Source organism: Chanodichthys erythropterus, chromosome 13 (assembly GCF_024489055.1).
Source record: "Chanodichthys erythropterus isolate Z2021 chromosome 13, ASM2448905v1, whole genome shotgun sequence".
NCBI lineage: Eukaryota > Metazoa > Chordata > Actinopteri > Cypriniformes > Xenocyprididae > Chanodichthys > Chanodichthys erythropterus.
The window spans coordinates 36,519,228-36,532,437 of NC_090233.1; the positions used below are offsets into that span (position 1 = coordinate 36,519,228).

Sequence of the window (13,210 nt, forward strand, 5' to 3'; positions counted from 1 at the left end):
AAGAAAAGAAAAGAAAAGAAAAGAAAAGAAAAGAAAAGAAAAGAAACCTCTGAAAGACATAGACAATAACAACTGATTTCTTGGGACATTTAAATAATTATAACAATGACCTAAAAATACTGCCATTGCAAACAACGCTCACACAGAACCTCTTTAACACCCTTTTACATGACCAGGTATCTCAAGAAATCTCTCTTTCTCTTTCCAGTTTACACCCAGAAGAAAAATAACAGGCTTCACGTTAAACAAAAGAAATGATTCAAACCTTGACATACACTCAAGACAAACAGTACAGATAGAGAACAAACAGTCCTTCACTTCCTTCATTCTAGCATTCACAAAGAAACATTCTGCTGCCCACAACTGGTATTCCAACCTCCTGATCCTTGCAGGTACCCCATGACATCTATTAGCTCTGTTCTATCTCATTCGCAGAACTAAATGATTAAGATCAAAAGAAATAAAGGGAGCAGACATATAAAGTCCCGTCAAAATAATCACCTCACATTAAAACAAATCCTCAAATCCTACAAAAACCTTTGTTTAAAGATGCAAGAGAATATTATTTTAAATCTGGATTTGGTCATGGTCAAAACAGCAATGCATGGATTCAATCAATACCATAAAAAACAAAACACAAAAAAAACAGTGCTATCTTTCTGCAGGTACTTTCACATAAAATGTGACTTATGAAAGCTGACAGATAACAACAATAAATAACAAAATGTTGCAACAAAGTTAAGAAGGTATTAAAAAACGTTGGCTATAAAACTACACACAACATAAATCACATTTGAATCACTAGTAAATGTAAGTAAAAAGGGAAATTCAGATCCGGGATGCATTCTTTCAGAAGACATTCCAGGCCCTCCTATAATTATAGTTAGAACAGTCATTAAAAGCATAAGAGTTCAGTCTGTCCCTCCAATCACAAAAGGGGTAGAAAGGGGGGGAAAAAGGTCTTGTATTTGTCTTGCAGAGCTATGAGCCGATGTCTGGGAATGTGACAACTAACCAGAGAGGAGATCCTACCTGCACTGAAACTAAAAGCTTATAGGAAAACAGGGAATGCTTGCCACAACAAGAGGGATTACATAGAGAAACAAAGAGTCATAATCAATTAAGCTAATAATAAATTAAACAGTAAAAAGAAGTTAATTACTCTATGTGTATTCAAGCACCAATCTATATAAACCTTGTGATGGTATTAAGCCAGTGATAACAAGCTTTTATGATTTAATTGGGAAACTAAAATTTACCAAGAAAAAATTCAACCGGTGAAAAAAGGTGTACCCTTGTTCCAGATTGCAAAAAATGTTGTAGACCCTGGAGTAATTTCTGCCCTCAAGGAACATGATGGAACCCCCAGAGCCTCCATTTGGTCCTAAATCTCCCAGCACAAGACTGATTCAATCATGATGACAAAACTGTTCCATAATCTTTGGCTATGGACTTTAGGAATGACTTGACATAAGGGTTTTTTCCTACCTCTCAGGCAGCATTAAGGCCACTGGGTTTACATCCATGGGCGTCATTCTCAAATTAGTTTCAATGAGTCTAAAGGTCTGATTGAGCATAAAAGCTTCTACTTTAATTCACTGTAAGGTTTAATAGCAAAAAATAAGTCAAAATAGTTGACAAACCACAACTAAGAATAGTCTTCAAATAAAATGTCTCCTGAGGTCAGTTGTGTTAACTGATGTCCTTTATGCAACAATGGTCACTGGTACAATTAAGAGCTGACCTTAGAAATAGGAACAGTATGGACTCGGGCAAGCAGATTTTTAACTAGGGATGCAACTATTTTGATGACACATTAATCTAGCCTAATCTAGAACTGCTGAATTTAGACCTTCTAGTTTTTGGATCATTAGCTTTTTCTTAAAAAGAACCTTTACACCATTAACCATAAAGGATTAGTTCACTTTCAAATAAAATTTTCCTGATAATTTACTCACCCTCATGTCATCCAAGATGTTCATGTCTTGCTTTCGTCAGTCAAAAAGAAATTAAGGTTTTTGATAAAAAAAACATTCCAGGATTATTCTCCTTATAGTGGACTTCAATGGCCTCCAAACAGTTGAAGGTCAAATTTACAGTTTCAGTGCAGCTTCAAAGGGCTTTAAACAATACCACACGAGGAATAAGGGTCTAATCTAGCTAAACGATCGGTCATTTAAAAAAAAAAAAAAATTCAACTATGCTTTATATAAACATGATCGCCTTGCATGTGCTTCCGCTTTCCGTATTCTTAAAAAAGCTTACTCTGTATGTCCTACGTCTTCCCTATTCTACTTACGGAAAAAAACTAAACTGGCGCCATGTTCGTTCCGTAAGTTGGACATATACATACATTATGTCAGTCAAAATACCCCTCTTGGCAAGTATTCTCGTAAACACATTCAGTTATGTCTTAATTGAACGAGGTGAGAATTCGGATGTGTATCTATCGGATGTGTGCGTGCATGGGGTCTTACTCTTAAATTGACAGCAACCTATAAATACCTGCTGTTGTATGTCATGTAAATCAAACAAGAAAACACAGCTTTAACAAAGATTAATCTATATTACATTTATACAGTGAACAGTGTCACTTTATATTTAATTATTACATTTCTGTGCATGAAAATTAATACTACAGTTAGATCTTATACTTTATTTTTAACTTTATGTTGTATGTATCTATGCTTGTGATTGGTGTACAGTTTTTGTTCTTTTTACAGTCTGCTCACTTGCCTTTATTAATGTATTAGTTAGGCTAGTTGTTTCTGCTGTGGTATCGGAGTAGTTAAAATGGGCTAAGTAATAAATTGCACTGAAACAGAAACTGTAATTTTGACCTTCAACCGTTTGGAGGCCACTGAAGTCCACTATAAGGAGAATCATCCTGGAATGTTTTCATCAAAAAACCTTAATTTCTTTTCGACTGAAGAAAGGAGGACATAGACATCTTGGATGACATGGGGGTGAGTAAATTATCAGGAAAATTTTATTTGAAAGTGAACTAATCCTTTAAGCAGTCTTAAGAGAGCTAGAAAAGGGAGGACAACTTTAGTCATTTCAATGTCTCATTTCCGCTTTTCATCATTTCACTGTTTAACAAACTTTTCTCTCACGTATTTACATAAAACATCTAAGGTAAAAGTTCTAAGAAGATCCCAGTAGTCACTGAAAAGCTTCAGTAAACTAAGCAGACGATAATACCTGTAGGTATGAAAGAAAACAATGCAGAATGCTTTCATTTTAATGTAATAGTCTGGATATTTTTAAAAAGACAAAAAACAATTATCAGGCAGAAAATCAAAAGTTTAAAGCTTATCTGGTTTGTTTACGCTGGACTAGTTGGTCTACAGCCTAGCAAAGCTTGTGCTCAGCTAGACATCTATCTAAAAACCAGCCAACAGACAAGACTGGGAAACCAGTTAAGATCAGCGAACCATGTTAAGATGGTTTAAAAGAAGTAGGCAAATCCAAGAAAAGCAATCAAACACATTTTTTATTTTTTTATTTGCTCCATTCCAAGCAAGTTTGGCTCAGTTTAAAGAGAAATCAAGTTAAGACTCACTGAAAGCATGAGTTGTGCCAGGCATCTTGAAGAACCTTCACATGAAACGCATCCTGAATCCTCCCGCCACAGCCTGTGCACGCGCGCTCCGTCAGATCTGTCAATCAAACATCAGAAGAATTTTCAGGACTGGCACCTCATACACAGATTATGTTTGTTTACATGGGGAAATCCCACGCATTTAACTTTCAACTCGACGTGGGAAATTTTGTGTTTTAAAAATTGTGAGCTCGAGGTGAAATTTCACATTATGTAATCTCGCGCTGCAGATCGACTGGTGTAGTTATATTTAAACCAATACTTAACATTTTAGCATTAAAACTAAATGTCTAACGAATCTAAATGTAATAAATCTTCTCTTAATAAACACAGCTTTAATATCGGTCTCAAATTAGTTTTTAATGAAAAACAGGTTACAGAAGGGACCCATTTAAGCTGTTTATTTGCTTGTTGTGTGATCAAAACCTTATACAAAACAGTTCTGAACGTTTATTAAAGAGGATTTGAATATTTAGAAATTGTGCAATTTACATTAATTCTGACAAACGGCAGAGTGTTGTTTCTCGGCAAACGTCAGCTACACACACAAAAAAAAAACAAAAACAAAAAAAAAACACAACAACAACAAGCGATCGAACGAACAAATTCCTTGTTAGTTTCTACTGCATCTGATCTGAAAACGTTTTGAGTAACTAACAAGTCCAGGAACTACATAAAAAATAATCAGTATACGAATTAAAGAAGCCATTTTCTGGTCCAAAAGTAAGTAAATATCGTTCGCGTTATCCTTACCTTCTCGTTCGTCCATGTCCTCTGTGCTCTGATTTAATGATATATTTGTTCAAGCTCACATGCTGGTCCAGAAACGTCTGAAGTTCACACGCCGCATATCAGCGATGCTCAATTTCTGATCCATGTGTAAGACCCTCAGAGTAAATCCAGCTGAAAGTTGAGGGAGAAACAAAGTTTCACAAAGTTTCGTAGCAAGTTCAAAGTTTCTCTCCCGTCCGACCAGATGACGTCATAACATAGCTATGTACGGAGACCGGAAGGGATCAAACAGAATCACCTGAAACAGGAGCGTTTGCAAGCAACAGACTGCGCGACAAAGCCGGACCACGTCCAACGATACCGCAGCGACATCTATCGCTAAGGGAACGAAGCGTACAGTAGGCCTGGGCAGTGTTTCCTTTGTTTCACAATCCTTGCTATATGTTTTTTCAGTGCACTGCTCACCTACTACTTCAAAAAGAGCGTGTATTCGCCGAATATTTTATCTATATTCACTATCACTATTCTAGGGAATGTAAGTTTTTTGACTTTGTTGCAACATTTTAAGGAGGATTTTCTATTTCAAATGTTTTGTTCCAGCATGGCAGTGTCCCTGTGCACAAGCGATAGCTAATCCTTAAGCAAAGTTAGGCTACAGAAATGAACTGGGACTGGTGTGCACTTGTGCAAGCCAGTCAAGTTCTTCCATACCATCTTTTTGTATGCGTAGTATTAAGATTTATTTTCACTGGAATTACTGAAGTTAGAAAGGGATGTCCACACTTTTGTCATAGTGTATTTAACTGGGTGAAAAGCACCATTTGCTGTTTCTCTGATGACACAGAGAATCTTTTTTTCAGTGAAAGAAAAGGACAATTCTATGGACAATGAAAATAGCCTAAGACTTTAAATAGCCTATATTATAGTCACTTACTGTACAATAGAATATTTGAGGCACCCTTAAAAGGGTCCGGCTAGATAGCATTCTGAGAATCCTAATGGTGCCTTCCCTGATAGCACACTTACATCTCGGAGACGTCTATTTGATGTGTGTGTTTACGTCTGGAAGACATATTTTTTAGAGTGTTTGCTCATCTGCAATACGTCTATAGGATGTTTACTGTCAAATGTCAAATAGACATTTAGAAGATGTCTTTAAGAGGTTTATGATTTAGAATATATGTAAAACTGACATCTTAAAGATGTCTATAAGATGTTTGTAAACAGCAGATGCTTTCCGGATGAAGTGATCTTTATCAGACGTCTTGCAGACCTACATGTGCTATTTGGGTTGAGTATCTTTTCATTGTTAAAGTGTGGACTACTTGAATTCAAATTCTCAACCACTGATAATAAATGTTCAAAGTTATGCAAATGTTTATTTAGCCTACATTTGTTCATACTTTTGACACTGCTCTTTTTTAATCTCTAACACCCATTTTCTCAAATCACCCCACAATCTTCAAGCATGTTGTTTCTTTTCTAAGTATACAAGATCTCATATTCCAACTACTTTGAAGCAATTAAAATTTCAATTAACAGAGCCAATTGATGTAAGATCTGCTAATTTATATTGTTATGTACAGTAGATGAAGTTTACAGTGGTAACTCATTTAAGTTTTTCTATTTACTGATTTAATTGGATTCTCTCTAGTCAAGGGAGTTTTTCTATTTCAGAGAAGCAGTCAGTTGAGCAGTAGAGGGCGCTCAGAATCAGAAAGAGATTTATGGCCTAGTGTACTTGAACACACAAGGACTTTACCTTGGTATTAAGCTTCCAGTGCACACATAAATATAACAACAAGACATAATAAAAGCTAAGAATAAAATAATAAATATAAAATAACAATAACTTGTGATAACTTAGAACTGGATGTGAGATTAAGTAGTCTTTTTATTATCATTAAATGCTTAAAAGAACAATAACAATTGTCATCAATGTCACATCATAACAATAACACAGTATACTCAGAGTCCAACAGTCTTTCAGTCTGGATTAAAGATGATACAGAGGATCTTTAAGTCGACTGAGAAACCAAAGACTGTTACTGAGTTTTTGAAATGAGCACATGCGTAAGAACAACCCCCCTCCTTCACAGCTCATTTCGAGGGAACGCCTCCCAAACTCATGCACGAGTATTGGAACACGAGTGTTTTTCACAGGCATTCGCTGTGTCGTGTTAGTGGATTCACTATGTCGGACTCACCACAGGTAACTCATAATCTGCAGTTGTTACTCCTGTCTCCTGACAAAAAAATTGCATGCAGCGCCTGTGGAGTGTGGAAAGTTACTGGAGCGAGCAGCCGTGCACGTCTCTCACAAGGAACATAATGGCAGTGATTGACAAGCCAGAGGGCCAATCGATTATGCGATGATCGCGTAAACGATTGGCTGATGTTAAGGCCCTACCTCGTGCACAGATGATGTATATTAATATTATTACTTTCAGTGCACCTAATAAATAGTCTTTTATCAATAAGTAAAGACAGTTTCAAGTAATATTGCAAAAATGTATAAAACAAAACATCCTTTCTCTAAACAGAAAGAACAAAGGCTATTAATATTATTCTTAAAGGTGAAGTAGTCATTGGCTGAACAGCATTAAAGATGACGCCCTCTACCACACCTCTCTCATTGTTAAACTAAGAATGAATCTGCAGCATATTTCACACGTTTCATGTAGCACACCAAATGTAAAATCCAAACAATGTGTCTGAAAGGTCAAGAGGCTTTTCTGGTTTGCCACTATTTGCTCTCAAATTGAATGTCAGAATGAGATTGCTGAAATGGGGATGATAATATCCATTTTCCATAGATTGTCCATTGTCCATAGATGAGTGCGGAAACAGGTCAAAGGATGCTTTCTCAGAGGACTGGCACTGTAGGATCAGAATAGGACAGAATACAGATTGCTAGTGTTTCCACTACACTTTAAGACCAACACAAAGCAACTGACAAAATAAATTGTTAATGTCTCAAGAGTCTTTCAGGTGTGCTAATCTACAGGGCTACATGCTTAGGCTATGCACTATTGCACTATGTATTCATACACGTGTATACGTTGTTTATTCATTCATTTTTCTGCCTATAGATTAAAAGCAGGCACATAAGCAGAGCTGGGCTGCATAGCGGGAGCATGTCAGAAGCATAGTAGAGTTTCAGAACCGAACCGAACCTATGCTCTGAACATACCAACCATGTCAACTTATGATGACGACTTATAATGGCTGTTAATAAAGGAAACACTCAATGCATTAGCTTATATCACTTTATTTTCAGTAAAGCTACACATCTGTCAAAGGGCATGAAGGCAGATCCATAGTAATCAAGCTGTTGCTTTGCTCACACACTGCTTGAAAGGCCTGAAAACATAGCCTGCACTTCATTTCTCAAAATCATGAGTTACATTGATCGTAGAGATCATTGGTGGCAATAGTGATATAGGCTTACAATGCTTTTTGAGAAATGCAGCCCAGTTTGATTTAATATGGCTATATTCAAAACAAGGAATTATTTTACCACTGAAGCTTTAAGTAGACCACATTATTTTGGAAGTACGGGTATTACTGTATCATACAGTAACATGTTCCAGTCCTTCTCGTGCAATACTGCAGCAGACTTTTAAGCAGAACATGCTCCAATCAGGGGCGGCGCCAGAGAAATTTGAACGCATGCGCTGAGGGGGCGCTAGATGATTGACAGGGGGAGCTGGGCAATTACTTTATTTTTTTATATGAATAACAAAATAAATGAGTAAAACTCACCCACTCAATTTGTATAATTTTTATAACATGATTTAAATCAGCACAATTTAACTTGAATTTTTCATTTTATGAAATCAAACAAGTTCAGTCAGTTCCCAATATGCTAGACATTCACTGAACTAGCGTTTTGGAATTCAGCCAACGGCAATTTGACAACAAAAAGTAGGCCTACTGGTATATTTACTTGTTATTTATAGTCTCAAACCAGAGCCAAATGTGTCGAGCTGTTTTGGGAATCCCCGCAGTTGCTTCTCAGATAATCTCGGAGACAGGACAAATATCTCTCACATGACCTCAGAACGGAGTTTGTACAAGTCAATAAACGCATGTCTATATGGTCCAAAAAGTAAGTAAGTGTTTTATGCAGAGGACCGTGAAAGCTTTAAAGTATCCTAATAGCGCGCTTATGAAGGTGCTTTCACGTGGCCTCGTAATTCCTGTAGTTACGAGATTCTAGCTTGTAAAAAGTGTTCACGTCCTCGTAAAGCTTGTAATTACAGTTTGTAAGCTGGGAGTTTTCGTAAAACTCCCACGTGTGCCACCTTACCACTGAAGATTAATTTAGGCATTGATAATGGTACAGGGGCACGTTCAAGCTCACACCTGTGCGCAACGTTTTGCTGGTTTCCGGGTTGAACGACACGTTTCCTGGAAACGGTGTGCAACGGGTTTGAGATACGTTTTCTCTTGTTTGGTGGGTGTGTCAGAAATGTCAGCCCAATCAGCGGCAAGATGTATAAACCACGCTGTATTAAAGAGACAGCCCGCACAGTGGATATTAATGTAAAAATACTACACTTATGTTGCTATTGTATTGTGACGTGACACTTTAATAAACTTTTCTATACTCCTCTGATTATATAATGGTAAATATTACAATACCATAGCACAACAATAGTGATCCGCAATAATGATAAGCCTAATAAATAATTTAGATCATAACACAGTCTTGGAGGGAAGAAGTGGATTAGCCTATCCTTGAACTGTAATGATAGTCTTTTCATCCTGAAATGCGAGGCAAATGTTGCATCACAATAATTAGAAGTTTCCATAAATCCCTTCACTCGATTGGGATGTAAGGCCCGCCTAATGGGTCCAATGACGGTTTCCCACAGGACAGGGAAGGTTAACGCGTGTATGCCTTAGCGTCTCTATTAAGTTCACTTAATTTCACTCGCTTAATCTGACTCCAATTTCAAATGATTCTTATTCTAAGGGTTGTGTCTCCAACTAGAAATTAATCATTTGTTATGTATTAATTTAGATATTCGATTATTCTGATTACCTTATATCTTCAATTATTTCGTTCACTGCAGTCCCGGTATCGCTTTAGAAGAGTTACTTCGGCCGATTTGAGCACTCTTCCCGGACACAAACTCGTCAGTCTGACCTTAAACATTGGATGCAGGGTAATCTACCTTTAAGTCGGTCGCGCTCTGCTTACTCGTAACAAAAAGCATAGGCTAGTTTTGATATATTTACGAAACTGCAACTTATTTAAGGCAGTGATTGTCAGAAATCGAAATGGACTTAATTGACGTGCCGCATGCTCCATCTATTAAACCTTTCGTATGAACAATCCTAAACACAGATTTGAGGTAATACCTTCGCTTTGATCTACTAGAAATAATGGATTAAGAATAATACAGAATCAACCAAATATAACATTTTATTTGTCAAGTAAAAATATATGATGCCAATTACATTACAATTAGTCCTTTTGGAGTTAGGGCAAGGCGTTGTCCGCTACTTCTTTGAGATCTTCTTTCCAGATTAAAGTTTTATTACTTTATTGCAGGACACTTTATCTCAGTTTTTGTTTAGCAGGAAAATCAAGCCTTACAGGGATGTTCTCTTTTATTCTGGACGGCAAGGGCAGTGACTGTAACATCGAGCGTATTTTGCAGTATTAAACACGTATTTATACTGATTTCATCAAGCTCCGAAAATTCTTCAAAAAGAACACAAAGAATGGCCTTCTCAGCTGCCGTAGTGTCCGCACTTGTGTCATCAGAACGGGGTGTTCAACGCACCACCGTTTCCGTTTAAAAAATGTTTTGCAACGTTTTGTCGGGGCTGAACGCAGCCCAGAGGCTGTTTTTTGAATGGATGTCAATGTATGAGAGGCTTCACTATGTTGATTAAACAGCTTTTATGGGGAAATAGCTAAACATTTAATTAATGGACAGCATATTTGCCAATCTTCAGAATGTTTTACACTAAACCATACTTTCTTTGGGAATTATATGAAGATTTTAGCTTGATAAAAATGTATTTTTTAAGAGAAGGCAGACTAGGTTTACACGAAAGGCTGAGAGGAGCCACACGTGATTAAGTTAGCTGTTACGCTTTCTCCAGTGGTAAGAGATACAGACCCTCTTCTCCCCATCTCTGTTTGAGATACGTTTTCTCCAGAGCCGTTAAATATAAGAGTTGCGACACTCTTTGATCTTGCCGCCAAGCTGTCACGTGGTTCGTGTAGCTCTCAACAGTTCCAAACAAATCCATGCCGTAAACCAGTTTGAATGGTTTTAAGCGGGACAGACAGCTGTAGCTATATTTGCAGCAATTATCCATAAACACTGACGCATAATATACATTGATTATTATGTTGACACTTACATTACATACATATGATAGCCTTTTTTTCCTGGGTAGTGGTGAGACCGTCTAATCTCCGCCTACTGACCTAATGTGTAAACATTATGGGAAGCACGCTAGCTACATTGAATTTAAACTTTGTTGGCTGAAGTTTGGTTTGAAGATGAAAAACGTACCAAGCACAATGTTCTCTCACCATCCCTGATTTCTAACACACACTCACTCGTTCAGCTGGTCTTGCGACTGTCAGAGCAGAAACAAACACTGATGCTCTCTGTATGTTTTCCTGTCATCTCTGGGCGTGTTCATATATAAACTGCTCAAGCTTATTTTGTCTATTAAATTGAAAGATCTATAAAAACCTATACATTTACCCACCCCCTCGAAGAAATCAGGACAGAAGTGGTTGAAAGAGGACAAAAGAGATGGATTAAAACACCAGGTGTAAACGTGTATGTGTGTATGTGTCTCCCTTGTCCACTTGTGATCCAGCCTGTGTCAGGCCCTAGAGGAGACTGAGTCCGGAGTCGAGTCAGACCTGCTGCTGGACAGAACTGGGAGCTGTGAAGAAAGAGGAAACAGTGTTAAGGTTAATACATTGAAGGACAGATTAAATACACATTTTCAAAACATTTTCACGAGGTTGACATTACAGAAGTGAGAGAACACAACTACAGACAGGTCCATAACTATTTGGACATTTGTCATGATTTCTGTTACTTTGGCTCTCTAATCCAGTACAGATTAAATGAGGAAAAAAAAAAATACATATCTATATGCAAACCACTATTGTTATTCACATTTTTATTCTTCCACACAATAACATTATGGAAGAAGCTGGGTGATTATTTTGCTCATCCAAGAAATTATGCAAATAAGGGAAAAGATCTTTTTTTATGCAGTCATAAAGGTGTAAATTTTAATGATGATTTAGCATTGAGGTCATAGTTTGTGGGGGTGTTTTTGCACTTGTTGATTGTTCTACCCAGATGTGTTTAATATTCTGGCCACCCCATGCATGTAAATAAGAAACCCATCTGAACACAATGTAGTGAATCATCACCTTTAACTATGAGCTCAGTATTGATTTTACACATTTCTGGCTGATTATAAACTTCATTAAAGTAGAATTCATGGCAGAGCTGTTGTATTGAATTAAATTAAATTGTAAAGGTGTTCCTAATATAGTGTATGCAACCTCCTTACTGTGTTATTCTCTGGTACTTTAATGAACTGGCAACAAGTGATAACATTAACAACAAATCTAATAACTGAAGATAAACGTTGTTTGGCAACGAACTTAAACGTAAAGGTAAATGTATCCCAACTGACGTCAGGTTATGGTAGCTAAAGTTAGTGAAGTGTTGGTCACTTAAGCTAGCTGCAATTAGGCTGCATTCACACGGGGCGCCGGCGTTAACGCTTCTCGTTTACTTTGAATGGGTGACGTCATGCGTTGCCGAACTGAATTGTGGGTTCCGTCGCGTCGCTTCACTCGCGTTGCAAGCGGCAGAAGTTGAAGATTTCTCAACTTTTCAAGCGCCAACGCAGGCGTCATCCAATCAGATCGCCCTATGCAAATACCCTAGAGCAGTCGCAGCCAACTGCGTTCATGCAACACCGGAAAGTAATGTGATTGGCTGTAATCACTATAACGGTTGCGTCACACAAGCTTCAGACACGCCCTCCGTCACGCCCCGTGTGAATGCAGCGTGTTTGGAATGATCGGCTGCTCCACGACACGCGTTACTTCCGCATTCCAAAGTTCCTATGGACGTCTATGGGAGTGTCGCAACTCTGTTTTTCAACGGCTCTGGTTTTCTCTTGTTTGGTGGGTGTGTCAAAAATGTCAGCTGGGGGTAAGCAGATAAACATCAAATTTTCATTTTTGGGTGAATCCCTTTAAAGAAACAGCTCGTAAATATAATAAACATCTAAATAAATCCACAAGAGCAAGTATATTGTTTGCACATGTTTATTTACATTAATGGCAAAATAACTTAAATAAGAGCACAAGTATAGATCTGGAGCTTCTTTAAGTCTGTCTAAATATCATTTAGTAATTGCAATGTCTTCTGGTCCATATCCTTTCCTTAGGAAGGTGTGCTAGACACTGATTAATGTAACATAAAAATACTATAGGCTACTTATATATTTTGCTATTGTATTGTGGTGTGATACTTTCATAAACTTTCATAAACATAAAGACAAATGTTGGATCACAATAATTAGGAACCACAGTTTCCACAAATCCCTTCACTCTTTTGAGATGTTTTATTCTGGACAGCAAGGGCGCGACTAACATCGAGTGTATTTTGCAGTATTAAACACATATTTATACCGACTTCCTCAGGCACTGAAAATTCTTCAAAAACAACACAAAGAATGGCCTTCTCAGCTCCATAGTTGCATATCTTGCGTCATCAGAACAGGGTGTTCAACGCACCACCGTTTCCGTTTAAAAAACGTTTTCTCGGGGCTGAACGCAGCCCTGGCTTCTCTCGAGAC

At 37.6% G+C, this 13,210-nt stretch overlaps 1 protein-coding gene across 1 annotated transcript in view; it reads right to left on the reverse strand.

Moving 5' to 3' along the window:
* The window catches only part of limk2 (LIM domain kinase 2), a 30,933-nt gene extending 26,348 nt beyond the window's left edge, over positions 1–4,585 (reverse strand). The window contains exons 1-2 of the mRNA XM_067406868.1: positions 4,358–4,585; positions 3,566–3,662 (exon numbers count right to left, since the gene is read on the reverse strand). Of these exons, the coding sequence (XP_067262969.1) occupies positions 3,566–3,662; positions 4,358–4,373 (113 nt within the window). The 5' untranslated portion in view covers positions 4,374–4,585. The remainder of the gene's footprint in view (positions 1–3,565; positions 3,663–4,357) is intronic.
* Positions 4,586–13,210: the final 8,625 nt, after the last annotated feature.